Raw genomic sequence first — 23,419 nt, forward strand, 5'->3', positions numbered from 1 at the left:
AAACCAGGCATGGCCAAACCTGGCCCTCCAGCTGTTTTGGGACTACAATTCCCATCATCCCTGACCACTGATCCTGTTAGCTAGGGATGGTGGGAGTTGTAGTCCCAAAACAGCTGGAGGGCCAAGTTTGGCCATGCCTGCCTTAAACCAAATCTACTTCTGCACATGCAAAGAAGGCCCCCACCCCACCCCACCCTGCCCTGCCTACCTCCTTCGGCCTCACCCCAAGGCGCCCGGCCATATCCAAAGAGGGCCTCCGTTCTTTCTTCTTGTTGGGATCCTGAAAGCCGATGCTACTAGAGATACTCTTCCCTGATGCTGAGGCTCTCCTCAGCTCCGTGAGGCTCATGCCAATCTTTGACAGGCACGTCTTTTTCAGCTTCTCTAGGGGCTCTGTCTTGATGGACAGGACGGCTAAGTGCTCCGCAACGATCTCTGGGTCGACTTTCAGGGCCCTGTGCCCGATGCAGGGGACGATTTTCACCGGCATATCGCTCTTCTGCAGAAGGGTTTCCGGATCTTCAATCACGGTGGTCAGATCTGACAGATCCAACAAGGGGGGTTCTTCGTCCTCTTCTTCGATGGAGCTGACCCGAGCATAGACTTTGCTGACAATGCGGTCCAGTTCCAGGGCACTGATGGTCTCGTTCTCTAGGTTTTCGTCAAAAGGGTTGCCGCCGATGTTGCAGCTGGAGACCTCATTGATTATGATGCTGGCCACCTGCTCAGGGAAGATGACTTTGTTAGTTGTCATGTCATTGTACAGCTCTTGCTGGGACCCGGATTTCTCTAGGATGTTGTGGACAACGTGGTCAACCTTCTCCTCGTATTGCGGGTCCAGCTCTGGCTGGTTGCTGTAGGTCACCAGGTCCATTTTGTTCTTTGACATCTTTTTCTCCACGGACTCCTTCAGCTGGCAAGCAATTTCGTTGACAGCTGTCTTGGACCAAGCCTTCTTCTCTTGGAAGCCCAACTCATTCTGGGCGAGTAGGATTTTCGTGAGCAACCTGCTTAGGATCTCCTCCAGGAAAGCCACTGGCACTTGTGTGACCATGGGCAACTCTGTGGGTTCCATTGCCCCAATATTGCCAAGGAATTTCTCGATTATCTTGTCTGTTTCCAGCTTTATTTCCGCACTGGAGCGGGGCAACTCGTCCTCCATGTTCGTGGTCGACTGGAAATCGCGCCCGGAGATTTCGCTCACCATGAAGCAGGCGACCCGGTTGACAAAATCCTCATTCTTGTTGGTTAAGTCCTCGTACATAGAGGCTTCAGAGCTGGAATGCTTGAGCATGTCAGTGTAGACAGAATCCACAACCTCCCCAACTGCCCGGCTGTCTTCTGAGCCCAAGTCCTCCAATTCGTCATGCTGCCAGACTCTCATATTCTTCTTCGAAATAAGACTTTGCAAGGAGTTAATCATCTTTCTGCCCACCTCCTTCATTAAAGCAACACTCCTTGTATCCAAGTCATCCACAGGGAGGGCATTGAAGAGTTTTGAGAGGAATTTAGCAGCCACCTCCTCTATGATGATGGACGACAACCCCTTGAGGTGGGATCGCAGTGGTGTCTCACCCTCTGCACCCTCAGGACCACCCCCATATTGTTCCTCCAGGTTTCTTTCTGCTTCCATGGCCTCCTGCTGTCTGCCGAGCTCCTCTGAAAAGTACGCCTGCATGGCGTTCCCATAAATCTCTTTCATCACCAAGTCAGTGATCCTTTCCATAAGGATCGTGCAGCCTGTCCTGATGCATTTCTCAATGGCTGATGCAGTTCCAAACTCTGGCAAAACCTGGTGGTAGACAGTGTTGGCCACCGTTTGGCTCACGACACGGTTGGGCTGCACCCTGTCAAGGTACTGGACCTCAGCGTTCTTGTCCTTGGAGATCTCTGACATCACATTGCTCAGGAGCTTCATGTGAATGAAATCAAACTCAGCGCACTGATCCTCAGTGGCGTCGGACGACGTCGTGGGGAAGGGGAGAATTTTGGACAAGAGGATTGCGAGAACCTCATGTATGAACCTCTGAGACACCAGGAGTGGGTTTGGTCTGTCACTGCTGACTGGGGACGGAGTGCTGTTCTTCTTCACCTCCATCAACACTTTCTTTGCCATCTCTCCCATTTCAAAAGGTTTTGAGGCCTGGCTCTGGGTTGTCCCTGGCAGCCCCTGGATCTGGTATCCTAGAATCTCTTTCTTTATCACACTGGCCAATCTCTCCACTAACATCTGGTTGCTTTCCTTGCCTGCCAAGATAGGGGCTCCAGGAGCCCGATCTTGCAAGATGCCACACAGAGAAGCATGGATTATTTTAGCCACGTCCGTCTTCCCCGCAGATGGGAAAACCTGTCCTTTGATGGGGAGCTGCAGGACCTTAACCGGGGACTTGGCAAACTCCTTTAAAATGGATTCCACTAGATTTCTGACGGAGGACTCCTCCTCCGCAGGCACTGCCTCTTTTTTCTCCATCGGGCACACACTGGTTGTTGACGAGAGCAGCTTGCTTACCAGCCCGCTAAAAATGTCCTTCAAGAAGGTGGAGGAATAAGCACCTCCTCCATCCTCAAACTGCATCGCCTGCACCTCCCCTTCCCCAAGCTTCACGTGGTGGATCGTCCAGTCAGCTGTTTTTGCAGAATAGCTGGGGGAAGGAACCGGCGGAAGTTGACTGGGAGGCGAGTATGGCTTCTTGCGCTGGAGCGTCCAGTCACCTGCTTCTGCAGGAGGCGGGTGAGATCCGCAGGGAGGCAAGGCCATCTTATCCTCGTAGATCGTCCAGCACTCTGGTTTTGCGGATGTGGTGGGAGGAGTAGACAAAAGTTGGCTGGGAGGAGAGTGTGGCTTAACATAGTGGATCGTCCAGCGGTCTGTTTCTGTAGAATAGGTGGGAAGGGGAGACTTTCTAGGAGGTGAGTGTGACTTGGGAAGTGGATAGTCCTGCCCTGATTGACTGAGAAACCCTGCACTCTCTTCCTCTGTGCTTTCGTACTTTTGGTTTAGAGACCCGGGTTTGACACAGACGGCCTTGCAGATATTGTCCATGAGGCTCTGGATACTTTTGCCTGCCTCGGGAGATGGTTTTCTTCTTGCTTTCTTCCTGGGAGGACTTCTCTTCCCTACACTGCCCAAAGGAGAATCTGATGAACTTCCAGGGACCCATGACGGAAACATTTTGTGCATTATCTTAAGGAACATCTCTCCAAACATGGAGCCAGAGGATGTGGTGTCCGGGAGGATGGTCTCCACTCGGTCAAGGATTGTCTCAGCTTCCAGAAACGAAAACAGGTACGGGGAGGTATCCCCAGTAAACAAAGGCATCAGCTGGTACGCACAGATTTCTCTGATTATTAGTTGAGCTAGCTTTTCTGCTAATGAATGTCCTTTGTTTTGGAAAGCTTTAAAAAGCTCACACTCTGATCCAAGCTGCTGCAGTAACTTCTCATAGATGCAGTTGCTTATCTGAATCACTTCTTCAGGAGCAATCTTTGGGAGAGGGAGGTCTCCCTCCAAACCATGAATGACCTTGACTTCTGATCTTTTGAACTCGCACACTAAAGCATTGACTAGCTTGGTAACTAGATCCCTCATCTCCGACTCTGATAAACAGCAGTCTTTGGAATATGCTAAAAAGTTTGGGGAGGACAATATTTTGCAAAAGAAAGCCACAATAGCATCCTCTAAAAAGGCTGCAGAGTAGATCCGTTGAGAAACTGGCTGCTTTTCCTTCTGCAATTTAGCGCATTCACGGGTGGCAGAATCACTGCTGTCTAAAAATGGGTGGAGGTGGAAATTCAAAATCTCCCTTGTGAGCAAATTGGCAATTTCACGGAGGGTGCTGTTCCCTCGGACCTTGAGAGTACTCTGAAGCTCGCTTTGGGAGTTAGACTTCTGCAAAATCTGGTTGTAAACTGAACAGGCGATGTCCTCTTTGGTTTCTTCGTCCATCTCTGGAGTTTGCCCCGAGGTGTTTCCCAGCAGGATTTGATGTGCCAGAATCTCTGAAATGACATAATGTTTCAGGTTGGCGACCATCTCGGCGAAATCTGTCTCTGAGAAGTCAACCTGGTTGCCAATGCAAGCGTTGATGCTCTCTGGAGTGGGAAATATTCTCTCCAAGAGCTGGTTGAGCATGTCCTCCAGGAGACTGAAAGGGAAGACCGTCATGCAGGAGCTTAGGGAGACCCCAGCCGAAGAGTCCACATAAGAGGGCGCCTCATCAAATGTCGTAGACTGGAGGTGGTACTTAAACATTTCATTGATAATGAAGCAAGCTATCTGAGTGACGTACAAGTTCCGCAGGTTCTCTTTGTCTTCTGGGAAAGGCTGCTGCAACATCACTTCGTGCAAGACGTCGCAGTAGACAGAGTCCACCATGCACGCAATGGCTTCTTCTGAAATGCTGGCTTCTTCCCTGTTGCCATAAGTGCTGATCCAGATGGCCTGCTTCAGAACGATGTCCAGGATGTCTTTCTTCAGCTGCGCAATTGTGCTGCTCATTTCAGAGCCAAAGCTGCCTTCGCCCTGACCTAGGCGTGCAGTGCTACTAGAAGGAGATGGGAAGATCTGCAAGAGCAGCCTGTCAACGATGGCCTCCAGGACTGGGTAGCAGAGCGCAGTGGAGTAGGGTGGTGAAGCACTGGCTCTAGGGACACCCTGGTCCACAACCAGTATCTCATGGATTAGGCACTTTGATTCTTCCACAGGAGGCGGACCCCGTGCTGAACCCATCAAGCGATCGATGGCACCTTCAAATATCATGGTGGCTGTCTGGCGGGACAACACATGCCTCTCTTCGTCAGTATCTTCCTCAGGCTCCAGGTCTTGTGCACTGTCCTTGTAGGTTCTGCCTTCTGGCAAGGAGCCCAGGGGCGGCTCCTCGGGGCCGTCTTGGGTGTGCAGCTGAGCTTTTGTAAGCTCCTTCGTAAGTGACTTCACCAGCTTCACAGCTGTGTCTCCAATGAAGTCCCCGGGGCCACTTAGAGGGGTGTCCGAGAAAGAGTTGGAGATCCTTGATATCAGCTGAGAAATGACTTCTCCTAGGAACGAAGAAGGACTCGACGGGCCTCTCTTCTCTGCCTGGCTTGCCTGCCGCAGGTCCAACGGCTTGACGTTGGTTTTGAACACTTCGAACCTCGACATGGAGTCTCCTGCGGCTGCTCTGTCCCAGGTAGGAGAATCCTGCCTGGCTACAAAAGGCTGGAGGTGCTGCTGCAGGATGTCGCCCACAAGGAACCCGGCGATTCGGTCAATCAGGCTTTTGCTCTTATTCTTCACGTCTCTCTGGACGGCTTCGAGGGAGCCGGATTTCTGTATGATCTTGCTGCACAGGGAATCGGTCATGTTCTGGACATCTTCCTCTGAATACGCTTGCTCTGGGTGCATGTCTTTTGCAACCTTGATTTGATGCTTCAAAAGCTTCATCTGGACATCGTTGAGCAGCTGGGTGGAGAGCTTGCTGAAGTCTGACTCCGACAGGTGCCTTTTGTCCATCGATGTGGAGGGGAAGATTTTTGACAACAGTCCAGTGATTAAATCTTTCAGGAATCCTGAAGATAGGAAGGTGCTGAATGGAGACCGGCTCTCGGTTTCCTCAGAAACATACTCTTGGAACGGAGTTGAAGGTGTAGCCTTGGGCAAGTCTCCAGAAAACAGTGGATGGAGAAGATAATCAGATATGCCTTTTTCAACCAAACTCTTAATCTTGTCAAAGAAGGCACTCTGTCTCCCGCTGCTGAGGTCGTCTGGCGAAGCAACATCTCTTTCTTTCATCAAACTGTTGCACACAGAGTCAACCACATTCTGGACAACAATGTCCATCAAGGGGCCCACTAAACTCGGCTCCTCTTCTTTTGGGACTCCAGTAACTGCAGCCTTGCCAAAATGCAAGTTGATTGAACAGGCCAATTGCTTTGCAATTCTCTCCAGCTCAGCTTCCTGCCACCCTTTGCTTGCTGTTTTCTTGTCCTTGGAAACAGGCAGAACGTTGGCTAAAACTCTGGAAACAATTTCTTCTAAGAAACGAGCTGGGAAAACTCCTCCACAGGGACCCAAGGGTTCCCCAAGGCTATCCAGAACGGTCCTGACAATGTCCTCGGACATAGCTTCAGGATCGGGGCATCCTGAAGAGGACTCCTCTTTAGAGAGGAATCTCTGAAGATGATGGTTTGTGATTTCCTGAATTATGAAGCTGGTCATGCAGTCTATAAAATCCGTATCCCGGCGCTTGATTTCTTTCTGTATAGACTCTTGTGAGCCAGACTTCTCCAGCATATACCTGTAAACAGAATTGACCATGGCCTGAATCTCCATCTCCGAATGGGAACGGCAGGGGGCGTCCTTTTTGGCCACCCAGATTTTGTGTTTGGAAATGGACGCCATCACTTGTTTCATCATGTAGGAGCAGAGCTCATCAAAATCTGTTCCCGGCACCTCCCTCTTCCCTGGCTTCCGCATTGCACCCTCGCAGGGTGGGAAGAGTTGCTTCACCAGCTGGTTGACAACCCTTTCCAAATACTTCTGAGACAAGACAGTAATGTACGCCGGGGTCGGCTGCTGCTGCTTTTGGAAATTGGGGAGGCAGATGCAACATTCGATCTTCTGGATGATCTGTTCAGCCTTGATGTTTCGAAAGGCATTCCGTGGCAGCCTTCGACAAACTACCGGCGGCAGTTGGTAATCCAGAATCTCCGTCAGAATAATTTCAGACGCCCTCTCAGCCAACGACTCAATGTCCCTGCCTATGCTTCGGTCGGCAGCCAACTGGAACCCAAACTCCCCTAAGATGGAATCAACAATTTTGCTGACCGTTCGGCTGTCCACCTGCGGGAAGTATGCCTTCTCCTCGGCCCTCTTCAAGGTCCCCACGCCAGCCTTTGTAAACTCTTCCACCAGGGCACTGACAAACAGGGTGTTCATCTCCTGGAGGTCGATGCACGTCTTCCGGTTGTATTTGCTGTGCAGCGAAGAGAAGATCTTGAACAACAGCTGGCAAATGACTTCCTCCAGGAACGATGCCGAGTAAATGGTAGTGAACTCCGGGTGGAACTGCTTGTGATCCCCACGTCCCGTCATGGTCACCACTTCTCTCCGGTAAGTCCTCACGTTGCAAGTGGCAGAGTGAGGCTTCCTTCTCGCATGCTTGCCGCTCGGAGCCCGGGAACTGCATGTCCGGTGCTGCATGGCCGATTCCAGCACTGTCTTGTTCCTGTCCCGCAAGCTCTTGCGGGGCTGATGCCTCCCCGAAACGGGTGGTCTCCACTCTGGCCGCTTGCCTCTCGGATATGAGTGGTACATGTCACTTTTCCCACCTCGTGGGTGCTTTTTGCCAAAGCTCTGCCCCCCTCCCTTTTTGCAGGGCCCCTGTGAGAACCCCACAGCCTTCTTCGAGTAAGGTTTCCCATGTCCTGGATGATCAATGCAGTGGGTAAGCTCTGTAATCACCGGTTTCACCAGGGTATGTGCCAACATGTCGAGCGCTGAATCGTAGGAGGACACGCCCGCCTCAGGCTCCAACCAGGGCTCCTCGCTGTACTGGATGTCATATGTCAAAATGGTGGAGGCAGAGTCCGTCTTGTGGGCTTTCACCTCCCTGCTTGAATATTGGAAGAGCTCGCCATCGCTGGCACTCTTCCGGATGTCACAGAACTGCTCGTCCTCTGGGAACTCGTCGAAAGCAAAGGTGCTGGTGAAATGGTCTGTCGTGATGCATTTGTCCAAGAGGGTCCGGATCAGCTTTTCGCTCACAACGTCCAGCAGGACGACCGATTTGGGCGAGAGTCCCAGGTTGCCACTGAAGATCTCATTGCCCAGCCTGTCGGCATGCGGGCACACAGACGAATAAAGGTCCTGCCTCTTAGGCATCAGGTCTGTGTCGTGGTAGTTCTGATCATCTGGGAAGTGCCCCGCGAAACCGACCTGAGACTGACTGGGCCACATCGAGTCCAAAATGATGTGCAGGACTTTGTTGACGACCTGCTTTGCTTCGGTGGACTTCAAGCTGCGAATGTAGCTGTTGAGGTTGGAAGCGATGCAGCTGAGCCGCTGGTTCTTGTGGCCAATTTGGTCCATTGCCGACAAGCAAGCCACCCCTTTGATGTCGCCGGGGCCTCGGCAGTCTCCCCTGGAACCTCCACAAGCACAACGAGCGGAGAAGTAGGGCTGCTGCTGGGGCAGTGCGTCCCGAGCTTTCCTTTCGCTCATGGATTTGCACCTGATTTCGATTTCCAGGCACAGCAGGTGGGCAACCTCCTTCACGAGAGGGTGGTAAACCTCGTCAAAGTCCGCCAGGCAGAGGGGTGGCAGGCAGATATACCTTGACTTCTTCGACAGAAAGCCTTTCCTGCTGACATGCCTGCTGACAGTCTCCTGCAAGATGTTCCTCTCACACAAGATGCCCAGGATCCTCTCGGATATGTGGAACGCCAGCTCTTTGATGTTGACGGGAGACGATTTGGGGCCCCTGACTCCATGCTCAGGGCAGCAAGGGTCCACCGAGCAGAACATGGAGAGGCTGGCCTCAATGCCATCGCTTCTCTCTCTGGCGCCTTGCCGGGCACAGGGGTTCAGGATGCTCTGGATGACGTTGGAGACTACCGCCTGGGTCAAGGGCTCCCAAAACACATCGAGGCAGGAGGATTGCCTCTTGCAGTGGGGCAGGTAGGTGCTCCTCCAGATCCGTTCCTGGAGCCACCTTGATTCAGACTGGATCATCTCCTGCTTCCATGCTGGGCAAGAGGTCCTGTAACCCTTCTCGTCCAAAGCATCTGGGGGAGGAAACGCAGACAGGTTTACTATCACACACCTCAGGGAGCTTCTGAAGCCCCGGAAATACCACGAACCAATTCTGGAAGTCCCAACTCGGGTTGTTTGGGGCAGAAACTGTTACTGTTAACTATTAATGGGGTTGTGTGTCCAACTAAGTTCTACCCAGAATTAGACCCATTGAAATTAACAGCTCGTCATAGCCATGGCAATCAATTCAATAAGTCTACTCTGAGTAGAATCGGGTTGGGTAAACCGGTTCTTTCTGCCTTTGGGTGGGACTTTCCTCCCCGGGAACCTTTCTGACGTAGCAGGAATGCTGCTCATCAGACACTTATGCACATTCTCAAACACACTGGCCACAATGTCCCTGGCAACTGAGCCGAGCTTGGCCTGGGAATCACTGTGGAAAAGCCCTGGAGCCTCCGATCTCTTGAAGCTGCAGCAGAAGAGCCTCTCGCTCAGCTCTCCTTGTGTCTTCTTCAGGATGCAAACAGATGACTCAAGATCCCGGGTCTTCATTAGAACCTCGCTGGTGATGCTCTCCGCCACTTGCAGCACTTTAAGGGTTTCGTTGGTGTTCACGGCAGTCAGTGGCTGCTGCTCAAATATCTCTTTCAAGATGCCCCAACAATTTAAAAATTATTTATTTATTTATTTAATTCTGCACTCTGTATAAAACAGGAAAATCGGCCCAAATTACATCTCAATAAGTAATGACCCAGGTGGCGCTGTGGGTTAAATCACTGAGCCAAGGGCTTGCTGATCAGAAGGTCGGCGGTTCGAATCCCTGTGACGGGGTGAGCTCCCGTTGCTTGGTCCCAGCTCCTGCCAACCTAGCAGTTCGAAAGCACGTCAAAATGCAAGTAGATAAATAGGAACCGCTACAGCGGGAAGGTAAACAACGTTTCCATGTGCTGCTCTGGTTTGCCAGAAGCGGCTTTGTCATGCTGGCCACATGACCTGGAAGCTATACGCCGGCTCCCTCGGCCAATAATGTGAGATGAGCATGCAACCCCAGAGTCGGTCACGACTGGACCTAATGGTCAGGGGTCCCTTTACCTTTTAAGTAATGTTAAGCTTTTTTTTTTTACTAACTTTAAATGGTATTCCCAGCCTGCAAGGGATCCTTTCGCTGGGGTTCCTGCATGGCAGGTGGTTGGGATAGAGGAACCCTTCCAACTCTACAATCCTATGATTATATGTTGCCGAAATGTGAAGAACTGGATTTAAGACCGGAGGAAACAAGAAACCGAAAGAAACCCAAACGAACCCTTGTCTCCATCCCTGTTTCCGGCTGCCACAGAGCATGTCAGCTCCTTGAAAGGGGTCGCCACAACGTAGACCCTGAGGTTTACCTTTTGGCCGGAAGGCGATCAGCTCCTTGATGACGCTCAGGACAATATGGTTGGCCAATGTCTGGATCTCGCAGAGGTCTGGGACATGGAAGCAGGCGAGGAGTTCCAGGTCTTTATGCCTGTCTGGGCTCTTGCTTTTGAAGATGTGCTGATTGCTCTCCCACTTGGAAAGCAAATTGCTCCCTTCCATGAAGAAGCAGCTTTCCTCCGTCGTCGCCCTTTCGCTGGAATCGCTTTGCCTCTTATCCCACCGGCTGAGCAAGCCGTGCGCCCCGGGCTTGGTGCCCTCCCTCAGAGGGAAAAGGTGTGTGTTCTTATCATAGCACATGGACTCGGCCTCCACGCCAAACTCACAGAGAAGGGTGTTGACAATTTCCTCGGCGGCGTGGCCCAGCTTCAGGGGGCAGATGGCGGAGCAGCAGCCGCTCTCTGGGGCGACAGGTGCAGGGCCTCTGGCAAAGGGCTCATGCTGGTGTATGGTGCCAACTTTGCCCCGGTGCCCTGTTTTGGTGAGTCTGGGAACAGCCTCGCAGTCCCCTGTTTTTTTGAACAGCTTTTCCAAAATGGTCCCCTCAGGAATGGAGCTTTGCCTGGGGAGCCAGTCGTCCTCCGGGAAATCCAGACGGAATCTGTTGGAGACCCTGTCCTGCCTCCGTCTTCCAGAAGGCCTCACCCTGGGGGCCGACAGGGAACCGGGCAAGCACTGGTGCCTCTCTGGCCCGACGTGAGCATCCCACTCCGAGTACCTGAAGACGGAAGGGAATTTGGAGGGCGTCTCCTCCTGCACCTCGGTCTCTTCTTCTGAATAGATCACCATCCCGGGGACGTTGATCGGGGGGAAGCTATCCCTCATGTCTATCCTCCTGATTTTCTTGGACGTAGTTTTCACATTGCCTGGTGATGCGGCGAGATCCCGAAAGAGGGTTTTGTCCTTGGCAAAGGATTGCCCCGACATCTCCAACTGCAGGTTTTCCACCATCAGCTCAGACGTGATCTCGGTCAGGCTCTCGTTGCAGCGGTCCAGCATGACGCTGATGGTCTCGCTCAGTACGAGGCTCTCCGAGGAGCTGCAGAACATGATGGATTCCTTGTGGGTGAGCTCCCGGTCCAGGGTGCGTTTGATAATTTCCAGGATGCTGCTGACGGCATTGTTGGCATAAACGTTCAACTCGGTATGAAGCATCTGCACCTGCCGGATGGCTGTCCCAATGCACTCCTTGGTGACGGCATTGCCCAGCTTGGTGAAGTCCGGGAAGTTATGGGTCGAGCCCAAAGTTGGCAGCCCTCCTTTCTCTTTCTCCCCCTGCAACTTGTTCCGAAAGCCATCCTGCGTGGTTTCCGCCACATTCCCGACCTGGCCCGAGAGACAATCCAAAGAGCGGGTCAACTGTGCAAACGAGAGGCTCTCCACCGGGAATTTGACAATTTCCAAAAAGTTGCACCGGAAGTCCCGCCTGAAATGCCGGGCCACAAATGTTTCCAGCATGAGGACGGTGCACTCCACTGTCTCCTTGGCTATCTTGTCGATTGTATCCATGGCCCCCTTCAGTGAAACATTATAGAAAGGAAAATCAGGTTGGGTGAACCGGTTCTTTCGACCTTTGGGTGGGACTTTCCTCCCCGGGAAGCTGTCTGACGTAGCAGGAATGCTGCTCATCAGACACTTATGCACATTCTCAAACACACTGGCCACAATGTCCCTGGCAACTGAGCCGATCTCGGCCTGGGAATCACTGTGGAAAAGCCCTGGCGCCTCTGATCTCTTGAAGCTGCAGCAGAAGAGCCTCTCACTCAGCTCTCCTTGTGTCTTCTTCAGGATGCAAACAGACGACTCAAGATCTCGGGTCCTCATTAGAACCTCGCTGACGATGCTCTCTGCCACTTGCAGCATTTTGAGGGTTTCATTGATGTTCGCGTCGGTCAGCGGCTGCTGCTCAAATATGTCTTTCAAGATGCCTTCCTTGGGGAGCACTTGCTTGAGGTAAGTCAGAAAGTCCTCGTAGAAAAGGCACTTGGGTTTACCCCGGATGTCCTTTGTGGTTGACTCAATCTGGAGATACATATGCCCGCTTTCCGTCCTGTAAGACTTCATGGTGGTGTGTTGGTGCACGTGAGAATGTGGGCCGTCAATGTGCAGGTCTTGCACAATGGAATGCACCAGATCACTCGCGAGAGAAATCTGCTCTGACGATAAGGTGTTGACCCGTAGTATCGTCCGATGGTAATCTTCGGTTTTGAAATCTTCAATGATGGTTCCCAGGACTTTGCCGACGACATCCTTTGCATACACTGTCAAGTCTGACTTGCACAAGCTCGCTCTCATGAGGGAGGTTTCGGAGTCATCGGAGAAGGCTTGGGGCCTCCCTGCCATGCCGTCACCACCATGCATTTCATACTGGAAGCCGGAGAGCCTCCTCCGCTTCTGCTGCATAGACTGTGGGAGGACCTCTTCCAAATTGGATGCGGCAAAGCAGGCGATTTTGTTTAGCACATTCTGGACCAGTTCTTCCCCAATGGTCTGCGGTGTAGGGTGGAGTTGGGAAAGGGCCAGAGTCATCTTCTGGATCTCTGATTTCCCTGTGGGGGAAGAAGCCTCCACAGGTGTGTCTTTATTTCTGCCTGACTTGTCTCCATCCTTTGAGCCAAACAGCATTTCCATGACAATGGAGTAGATCTTCGTGAACACGCTATCCACAATTTCGCCAGCTACACTCCCCGCATTTGCCTGGGTGATGGCATCTATCATCCCATTATAGGCAGAAGACTTTGATTCGGAACCAAAGCATAAGGAGTCGGTGCGAAAAGAAGGTAGGTGACCCAACTCGCCCACAACCTTTTGGGTCACCTGGTTGAGGACATCTTCGACTCCTGTCACCGGTGGGAAGCCTCCTTTGTGCCCTGATGGCTGCTGCCTAAAAATCCTTTTCAGAACCCTTTTCTGAACCTCGTTTTCCGTCAGAGCTATTTGGACAGACAAAATCTTGAGCAGATCATTCATGAGCTCATTGGCAGAGGCGTTTTCTTCATATGGGATGATGTTCTGGCAGGAAAGCATCTCCCGTTCCAGGTCCGCCTGGATGACTTTCAGGATGGTACTGGTCAGTTTCTCGGCACAAAGTCTCAAGTTGGACAGGGATTCTTGAACAACTACTTTGGCTTTGTTGCGGTGGCTGCCCACCTTGCCCTCTCCAGCTCTCGGCTGAGCATCTGTGGCCAACTCAGCTTCCAGTTTCTCCTCAGCAAACAGCTCCAGCCTGTGGGAAATGTTGTCAACTAAGTATTTTGCCATCCGTTCCGGGGAACAGTCCTTCAACTCCGATAGCTGCTTGGATCCAAACTCTGCTGCCTTTCTGCCTTTTGTCAGGCCTGGGGCTTTGTGGCGATCTGGTTTGAAATCCAGGAAATGGCTCCTGAGTCCACCCTTGGCCTCTCGGCCAGCCAGCTGAGTGAGAGGCTCAACAGTCCTCTGAATAAGGTCATAGAGGAAGCACTGGAGCCGGCCGGAGAGGGCTCCCCTCGTATTCAGAACAGTTGCAAGGCCAGCGCTTAGATCTTCGAGCACAATGTCCACCACGTCATTGGAAACCAGCGAGACGTCGGGTTTCCCCACCAAAGGAGCAGAGGGGACTTTCTTGGCGCTGAGCGTTCTGGCCTTAGAAGTCCCAGGTGTGTGAAGTTTCTCAGTGGCTGAGGGAGAAGGCGAAGTGCTTCCCACATCCAACATGACAGTCTGGTAGATTTCATTTAAAAACATCTCAACGGTGTTCTGGATTTGGGCCTGGATATCTCTTTTGTAGTCAGGGTTCTTCCTGAAAAGCTTCTCCAAAATGCTGTCTTGCCGGGGTAAGGAGCACTGCGCTTCCGTAGGGGTAAAGACCATCAAAACCAGGCTGACGATCTGGCTGGCGGCGATGCTTTCGGAGAATATAACGGGAGGGATGGAAATCTTCTCCACTTCCCTGTCCAGCCCATGCTTCAGGCTCTTCAGCACCATCTTGGCCACTTCCTGGGCATATGGTTTTAAGTTCGCATGAGACGACCTCAGCGCCTTCTCCTTCCCGCCTAACACAGAACTGTTCAAGATGCCTTCTAAGCAGCTGGGCAAACCCCCACACTGATTTGCCAGCATCCGCCTGAGTTCCTGCTGGATGGCAGAGGAGAAGTCTGAACTGACGCATGTTTTGAGGTTTTGCACGTCTGAGCAAAGCTGGGATTCCACTTTGCAGGTGACAAATGTTTCCAGCTTTGAGATAAATGTTTGCACCAGGTCGGTAGCCAGGTCTGATTTGGATGGAAGGCGATGCTCGGGCTGGCTAGACCTGGCTGAATCTTCTGCAGTGCTTGTGGGGCTGTTCCGTGTTTCCTCCTGGGCAGGTCTTGACTGACAAGCTGTCTCTGGTTCTCTGAAATGCACCGTCGGCGGACTTTTGCTGGTGTCTCCAGGTACATTAAGAGGGAGGATGTCAGTGATAATCAGACTTGAGTGCCTGCTTCGGATGCCCTCCGCCTCAGTTTGAGTGGCACGCGAGATCTTCTCGAACGCCGTCTTCACCAGATCGTTGGCAAAACTGCTGACGTCTGCATCTGGGATCACAGCCTGAGCCCTGAGCTCGGCAGTGTGCCCTTTGGAGGCTGGCTGTTCTTCAGGCGGGCACCGACTGATGTCCATGTGGGCAAGAGACGGAGGAGGAGGGCCAGGGGGCCAAACTGGTTGTTCAGCCCAAATATGCTGGAACATTTCGTTCAAGAGATTCCACACGGTCCGGATTATCGGAGATTGCTCTTCCTCCTTGAAGTCCTCTTCCATTTTCTGCAAGGCCTGCTCCAAGGACCACTCACCAGCTGTGGCCCATTGTCCTTTCTGCTGACCTCCAAGAGATGAGAAAATGGCGCCTTGGACAAAACGTTCCATGTCCTTTTCTGCACCTTTTGCATCAGTCCTGCCCTCTTTGTCCGCATCAGCTGATTTGGGGCCGAGCCTGTTCCACTGCCGGGATTCCAGCCCAAAGCTTTCATACCTTACTTTATCCGGGGTCTCTTCTGTCAGCAGCACTTGCCGCTCCTTGTTGACCGATGACAAAGTTCCGTCGGGTTCCCTTTTCTCTTTTTCCTCCGCTTCCATCTCGGAATAAATTACCATGCCCGGGACATTAACGGGAGAGCACGGCTTCCTTGGCGATTTCTCACCTGACACGTGTGTGGTGGCCTTGGGATCAGGAGAAGCTCCGCGGCTAGGAAGCTCCCCCTGCACTCTGAGGCAAGATCTCGGTTTTGCTGCTGGATAAATACCCTGGAGCTTTTCTGTACTCAAGCTGTTGAACACGTCATTGATGAGCTGAAGCACAATCGAGCTCTCCCTGGTAGGAAGCGTCCCTTCCGGGCACATTTGCCTCTGGATGAAGTTTAAGATGCTGGCAATCATCTCTTCCACATACTGGAGGAGGTTTGTCTCTGAGGAAGAAACCGTTTTGGAAACTATCTTGCGGATTGTGTCCTTCACTAAGGCATTGGCTGCCTCGGATTCTACCGTGTGCGGTGGGACTGATGCACAAAGCTGATCCAGAGGTATCCCGATGGCTTTAATCTTGGCACACAGTTCAAACTGGGACACTTTCGTTTGGCTCGTGGTGGCGAACACTTTCAGCTTCTCAATGATGATCTGGACGATCTCCTCTGCAATCTCATACGTCGACTCGAGGGACAGGGGCATCCGAGACCGCCAGAAGGATGGGTCAGGTGCAGAATGCTTCCCGGACGCCATGACGCACATGACTTTGCACTCGGCCATGAAGCCGTCCTTGGAGATGGTCTCGAAATACTTCTTCTGAGTGGTGGAGTGCAGCTTGCTGAGCACGCTTTCCACAATCTCAGCAGCCACGAAGCTGGCAATCCTGGAGACTGACCCAGCAACTGGCTGGCCTGAGGGCTGGCTGCCCAATAGGCTTTCTGAGATGGATTCCAGGAGGTCCTCCACGGAAATGCTGACGGAGCAGCCCTGGTCCACCAGTATCATTTTGTAAACGTCGTCGAGAATAATGGCCGTGATTTTGCTGAGAGGAAGTTTCAGCTCGGTAAAAATGCTCTTGAGGTCTTTCAAGCAGATGCCCTCTCTCTGGTCTATAGGGCCATGATAAGGCGGCTTTTGCTCTCCTTCCACAAAGGAAAGCCCTTCTGTGTCCGTGGTGGTGGTGCCAGTCGTGGTAGCTGTTGTCATATCTGCTTTGCCAAAGAGACCCCTCGACATAATGCACTTGCGCTTGCTGTGATACAAAGCGCCTGGCTTCTCAGGGCTGTCAACAGGACCTTTCTGCTGCTGGGTGATCTGGCTGTCCGATTTGGAGCTGCGCATGCTCGTGGTGGTGGACAGCAGCCCACAGTGCTTGGTAGGGGACAGGTATATGGCCGTCTTCCCTCTCTTCAGCTTCCCTTTGATGAGGTCAGTGTCCACCGAGACCTGGGTGCTCTTGGTATAAGAGGTGTAGGAGGACTTGGAGGAGAGCATGGAAGCAGGCTTCCCGCTGATGGTCCGCAGGTCGCTCGAGGTGGCGGGCTTGATGCTAGTGTCCGTGAAGCTGACCTTCCTGGCAGACATGGTGGGGAGGGTCCTGTAGGTTTCGTAGAGGTCCTCGTTGCAGCTGCTGCAGCTGCTGGAGTTGTCCGTGGACAGCACAGACTCTTCAGAGATGGTGTACACTCTGGTCCTGACCCGCTCTTCGAACTTGGTGAGGGCTGGGTAGAGGATGCTGGTGACAGCTGACACGACCCAGGTCATTATATTCTGGATGATGCTGTTAAGCTCCGGAGCAGAGATCTATTATGGAGAGGGAGAGGGAGAGGGAGAAAAGGGGTTATTGACTTCATATGCAGAAGACACTGGCTCAGGTATCATGTTTAGGGAGGGTCCCTGAATAGAGCACCCAAAATTTTGATTTTCATCCAAAAGTAGTCAGGCAGGTGAGAGGCTCTGAATTCGATTGGGGTGGCAAAACTGGGGGGGGGGGCAATAGTCCCTCCCCGTGCAGTGTTTTCCCAATCAAAACCCAAGGAGTTTGTAACCAAATTTTCCATGCACATTCCTGAGTTTGATGAGTGTTTCAGCTATGCTTAGATATGCAACTGGACACCATTTCGCATCAAGATGGCGGACTGAACCTTTTAAAACTGCTCAGCACATCCGCTATGAAATGTATCAGCACAATTCATGGAGCAACCTACCTTTCCTCTTAGGCTTTCCCGGATTCCCGACTGATTTCTGAAAGAAAGGGGGGAGGGGGGAGTAAAGAGAAGAAAAGAAAAAGAAAAGGAAGTCAAAATGTTGGAGTGAAGTTGTATTTACATGTGCCTAGGATTGGGCCACTTCAATTCTTTCAGGGGTGATCTGGCCAACTCGTGCACCAGTAAGTATCACGGCAACAGCTCCCTGGCCCAAGCAATTGAGACAACTCTGTTGTGGCCAGTTCTGGTGTAGAAGGGGAAGGGAACTCTTAGGATTTTTTTTTCAGAGCAGGATCAATCACATCCATCAACCAGAGCCCCCAAGCCATAGCTCTGGCAAGTGAAAAGGGCAACAACAAGGCTTTCAAGTTTGCATGTGGCAAATTAGCATAGGGAAAGCATAGGATGTGGGGGGGGGATAACCAAGCAGAGGCTAGACACACCTCGCCTTTTCTTGAACAGGGTCCCTACTTCACACTAGCAGTTCAAACAATAGCACTTTCTTGAAAGGTGGTCTGCATTTCTAATTAAAATCTAATTGCTGTATTTCACTTGGCTGGCAGTGCTTAAGTGAGCTGCAGTTGAGGGACATCTGGGAGGCAGTTACATTGGCTACCCATTCTCTAGAGCAGAGGAGAACTGTGCAAATTCCTTATCATGCTTCATTCCAATTCTCTCTGGGGCACTTACGAAGTAGAAAGCAGTTGGTGGATATAAGCTGAGTAAGAGGACTCAGAATCTTCATTTTCCTGAGATGAGGCCATACGCTCTGCAAGAGGAAATAGACCTTGGGATTAATAATCCTTTCATGGTTGCAACTACAATCTAAATTAGTGGTGGTGGGGAAACAGTGAGGGAGGGGGCACATGGGGCAGTGCCTCTCCCCCTTTAGCCCACTGTATGTGCCCTGCCCAAGGCTTTATGCATGAACTGAAATAAACTTGAGGCCTAGCCTCTCTAATTTCAAAAATCAAGCCTGAGCAGGGCATATCCAATCTGCTTCCAAACCACAGACTCGCAGATATAATTTGAACAGGAGGCCTCCAATGTGTCTAGCTCTGTGAGTTGCACAGCCAAAAATCCATGATACATTCAGTGGAGACCTCCATTTCTCAGCTCAGACCTGGGTCAAGACAAGGGCTGACCACACCCTCTGCCAGGGCTTAAAGATCCCGGGACTCAAGCCTGCCAGGAACGATGTTCTCTCCCACTTCTTCTTCCCCACCTCCAATCCCATGGGAAGCTGGGGGTAATGCGACGGTGACAAGGGAAGTTACCAGAGCATTGGAGTATAGTGGTCAAGTCACCTCTGTCCAAAAGAGACTGGGGCTAACGAGCCAGCTGGAGCATGAAAAAGGCGCTCTGAGCGACTGAGGCCACCTGAGCCCCTGTGGACAGTGCTGAAATTCATTTCCCACTTCACAAGAATTCAGGCAGACCATTTTTTCCATTTAAAAGATGGTTGGGGAGCAGAGAACAGGCTCAAATCAAATTTATATACATACACACACACACACACACACACACACACATTCAAGAATCATAGAATTGTAGGGTAGGAAGGGATCCCAAATATCATATAGTCTAAACCCCCTACCAAGGGTCATCTGGTAGTCCAATCTCAGTTAAAATATCAATGACAGATGGCCTTCCAACCTCTGCTTAAAAACCTCCAAGGAAGGAGAGTCCACAACCACTGGCAGAGGAAGGGGGCTGCGGGGGGGGGGTGCGGCTCGTACTGGGTGTCATCCCTGAGGGGGAGTGACATTGCCGTCCCGCCCCCCTGGGATGCTCACCCTGCCCCCGCAGACAGCTAGCCCCACCCCCAGGTGCACAGCATGTGATCCACTCCAGGTGCTGGAGCAGCCAGCTCCACCTCTGTCCACAACCTCCCAAGGGAGACAGTTCCACTGTCAAACAGCATGTCAACACACACACACACACACACACACACACACACACACACACACACACACAGAATCATAGAGTTGGAAGAGACCACGAGGGCCATCCAGTCCAACCCCCTGCCGAGCAGGAAACACCATCAAAGCATTATTGACATATGCCTGTCAAGCCTCTGCTTAAAGACCTCCAAAGAAGGAGACTCCACCACACTCCTTGGTAGCAAATTCCACTGCCGAACAGCTCTTACTGTCAGGAAGCTCTTCCTAATGTTTAGGTGGAATCTTCTTTCTTGTAGTTTGAATCCATTGCTCCGTGTCCGCTTCTCTGGAGCAGCAGAAAACAACCTTTCCCCCTCCTCTATATGACATCCTTTTATATATTTGAACATGGCTATCATATCACCCCTTAACCTTCTCTTCTCCAGGCTAAACATACCCAGCTCCCTAAGCTGTTCCTCATAAGGCATCGTTTCCAGGCCTTTGACCTTTTTCGTTGCCCTCTTCTGGACACGTTCCAGCTTGTCAGTATCCTTCTTGACACACACACACACACACACACACAAACACACACACAGCAGACACCACACCATAAAGTATGAGATGCTTAGGATATAAATGGACACTTCCAGAAGCCTGGAAGGCAACCAACCTGCCTCTCTCGCCATGTGGGGCCTGTGTTCACCATGTTCTGTACCTATTTTGCTCTTCTCCACTCTCCTCTTCTTGCTTGAGCTCCTCTCCTTGGGCTGACTTTCCTTCTCACTCTGGGCAAACTAAAGCAGACATTCAAAAAACAGAAGTATTTGTTAGCATCTGTTGAGAGTCTCCTGCGACTTTGCCAGATGAATTTTAAACCACCCCAAAGTTTGAGGAATCCCTTTATATCTTCCTCTTTTCCTCCAGGGAGCCCAAAGTGGTGTACATGGTTCCCCTCCTCTAAATTTTTATCCTCGCAACAACTCTGTAAGGTAGACTAGGCTGGGAGGCAGTGACTGAATCCCAAGGTAACAACACCCTGTGGGCTTTGTGGCTGACTGAGGCATTTGAACCCTGGTCTCTCCCAAGTCCTAGTCCAGCACTCAAACCACTATGCCTCACTGGCTCTGAAAAATAAGCTGTGGACCCTTTAAGGACTGTAGACGGCCTCCCAGGTGGGGTGGAGCCACTGGGAAAAAAGGTATTGCCAGCTTCCTTGAACCTTCAGGTGTCTCTGGTCCTTGGTTGAGACAACATCTCCCATAGATCAGCCAGCAGATCTCATGGGGAGCTGTCCAGGGTCCTGATCTGTTCCACTCTCCCCCCCCCCACAAACCCTAGCAACTCCCAACCCATTTTGAGCCTGATGCTACTTCCTTTGGGCCGCTTTTAACTTTTTTTCCGTTGAGCATTTCAACCATGTACCATTAAGGTTGCTCGCTTCTTCTGCCTCCCTTTGCCAGAGCCCTCGTTAACAGTATGATGGGGGGTGCCTGAAGAGACGTTGGCTTTGTTGGAAGGCTTCGATGATGATCGAATGGACACTCCTAGAATGAAAGGGGGAGGCATAACTGGCATTTGAGGCACAGAGATCTGGAAAACCTTGACCCTGGCTCCTTGCCCACCCAAGCGCTCCACTGGCACCCTGCCACTGAGGCTGCAACTCTAGGGTTGCTTTCCAAGATCAATATCTCCCCATGCCAAAGATCCAGCTTTCATATTTACTGTTAAGTAAGACCTGCTCAGCAATGGTCCTCTTCAATGTTAATTAAAAGATTCCTGTTTGCAGAGCTTAGTGGTTTTGTTGCTTTCTGTTCAGCACAGCTGGAAGACCAGTAGTGAGTTTAGCCTGTGAATTGTCCCTGCTCGAGCCTGCTGCCCCTTCAGCATCCCACTCTTCTCCCTCTGACCTCTCCTTGGTGTCCCACCACCAATCCTTGGGGTCTAAGCTTTCCTCCACTGGGGCTTCCCCGGCTGGTGTCTCCAGCTACTCCTCTTTGTCTAGCCAGTCCCTGACAGTTGCAGTGATTTAAAAGCAGAGAGTGCTGTTGCACTCAGGTATTCCTCGAGGGCTTCCCACTTTAGCATCCAGCTGACCACTGTGAGAGCAGGATTCTGGGCTAGATGAGACATTGGCCTGATCCAGCAGGTTCTCCTTATCTTCTGCATGTGCATAAGGTGTGTTGCCTCACATAAAGCTGTGTGGCAGCGATGGGCTAACTATGTCCCCTGCTTCTGCTCCAGTGCCAGTCTGTGGGTAAGAGCTTGGCAATCTAGAACAGGGATTCTTCCACACTCAGGGAAGCTCCCTGGGTGTTTAAAAACCTGGAAAACAGAAACTTTTGCAAGCACACAGAATCTGCTCTGCAACTTTCCTCCCTGCTCTGTATATTTCATGTCAAGCTTTGACCCTGCCACAGAGTCTAGGGCTTGCTGATCAGAAGGTCGGTGGTTTGAATCCCTGCAATGGTGTGACCTCCCGTTGCTCGGTTCCAGCTCCTGCCCACCTAGCAGTTCGAAAGCACATCAAAGTGCAAGTAGATAAATAGGGACCACTCCAGTGGGAAGGTAAACAGGGTTTCCATGCGCTGCTCTGGTTCGCCAGAAGCAGCTTTGTCATGCTGGCCACATGACCTGGAAGCTGTCTGCGGGCAAACGCCGGCTCCCTCGGCCTATAGAGCGAGATGAGCACCGCAACCCCAGAGTCGGACACGACTGGACCAGATGGTCATGGGCCCCTTTACCTTTACCTTTCCATCAAGCCATTAAACTTACCGTCGGCGGGGACCTTGCCGCCGCTGCCTCCGTGCTTGCCGCTGCTGCCGCCACTGGAATCATAGCCGCCGGTCACTTTCCCACTATGCCTGTACAATCGGCCTGAGCCAAAGCCAGACTTGTTGCTTCCGCAACCGGCCGATCCGCAGCAGGACCCCTTGCTTCCGCAACCGGCCGATCCGCAGCAGGACTCCTTGCTTCCGCAACCGGCCGATCCGCAGCAGGACCCCTTGCTTCCGCAACCGGCCGATCCGCAGCAGGACCCCTTGCTTCCGCAACCGCCTGATCCGCTGCAGCACCCCTTGCTTCCGCAACCGCCTGATCCGCTGCAGCACCCCTTGCTTCCGCAACCGCCTGATCCGCTGCAGCACCCCTTGCTTCCGCAACCGCCTGATCCGCTGCAGCACCCCTTGCTTCCGCAACCGCCTGATCCGCAACAGGACCCCTTGCTTCCGCAACCGGCCGATCCGCAGCAGGACCCCTTGCTTCCGCAACCGGCTGATCCACAGCCTGACACGCCACCCTCGCCACCCTCACCACCCTCGCCACCCTCATTGCTGATGACTCCGCCAGAGACAGAGGGCATGAGTTTATCATTCATGCTTTCTGCGACACTGGAGGCAATCTCTGTCGGTGGGTTGGTGTTACTGGTCAGCGATGCGAGGTCTCTGGCGGAGCTGAAGGAAACTTTGCTGCTGCCGCCGTCTGCAACAGGGATGGCTCCACCTACTGCACAGGACAAAAGGAGACATCTAAGATGGGTGAGTTTTAATGTTGGGAGCTGCCCTGGGACAGTAGGGTGAAGGGCAGGCAATAAATAAATGACAGCTGGAGATTTTGGTGACTTGTTTTTAAGTACTGAACCTGAAAATGTAAACAAACTGCACAAGCCAAGCCTTTGGTGTCACCGACCCCTGTCCAACAGGCAGCTTCTGTGCCAACCTTTTAAATGCCTGATGACAACTTTTTTATTTCACCAGTCCAATTAAGCATACATCTCCCACAATGGTCTACTGATGTTTGTTTTTTAATTCTTTTGCTTGTTGTTTTTAATTTCTTATGATTTTACTGTATGGTTTCATATTATTTCCTGCTGGGGGAGTGGGAACTTTGGAAGGAATTTTAAAGGGCACATTATAAAGTTCTAACAGCCTATATTTCCACACTTTGCTTTGCTGCATATTCAGTGATTTTAAATCTCGGCTGGGGTTCTCTCACCAGAGTACTTGCCCCAAACATGGAACTTGGCATCCAGGGAATTCTTCTTTTATACCTAATTTTAGTTTCCCAACGGATATTCCCCCTAACTCATTAAATCTCCACAATGATCCTGTGATGGAGACTAGGCTGAGAGGGTCAGTGACTGGCCCCCAATATCACCCTAGGGAGTTTCACCACTGTGTAACTAAGCCAAGTTTTATTGTCTGTGT

General features: G+C 51.8%; 1 protein-coding gene across 1 annotated transcript in view; it reads right to left on the minus strand.

Annotated features, from left to right (window-relative positions):
* Window positions 1–23,419, minus strand: part of LOC118097168 (fibrous sheath-interacting protein 2-like) — a 44,034-nt gene that overhangs the window by 10,961 nt on the left and 9,654 nt on the right. Inside the window, exons 12-18 of the mRNA XM_035139851.2 lie at window positions 21,990–22,718; window positions 20,640–20,761; window positions 19,888–20,011; window positions 18,025–18,103; window positions 17,335–17,371; window positions 10,120–16,930; window positions 209–8,763 (exon numbers count right to left, since the gene is read on the minus strand). Coding sequence (XP_034995742.2) covers window positions 209–8,763; window positions 10,120–16,930; window positions 17,335–17,371; window positions 18,025–18,103; window positions 19,888–20,011; window positions 20,640–20,761; window positions 21,990–22,718 — 16,457 coding nt within the window. The remainder of the gene's footprint in view (window positions 1–208; window positions 8,764–10,119; window positions 16,931–17,334; window positions 17,372–18,024; window positions 18,104–19,887; window positions 20,012–20,639; window positions 20,762–21,989; window positions 22,719–23,419) is intronic.

The sequence above is a fragment of the Zootoca vivipara genome, chromosome 15 (assembly GCF_963506605.1).
Source record: "Zootoca vivipara chromosome 15, rZooViv1.1, whole genome shotgun sequence".
Lineage (NCBI taxonomy): Eukaryota > Metazoa > Chordata > Lepidosauria > Squamata > Lacertidae > Zootoca > Zootoca vivipara.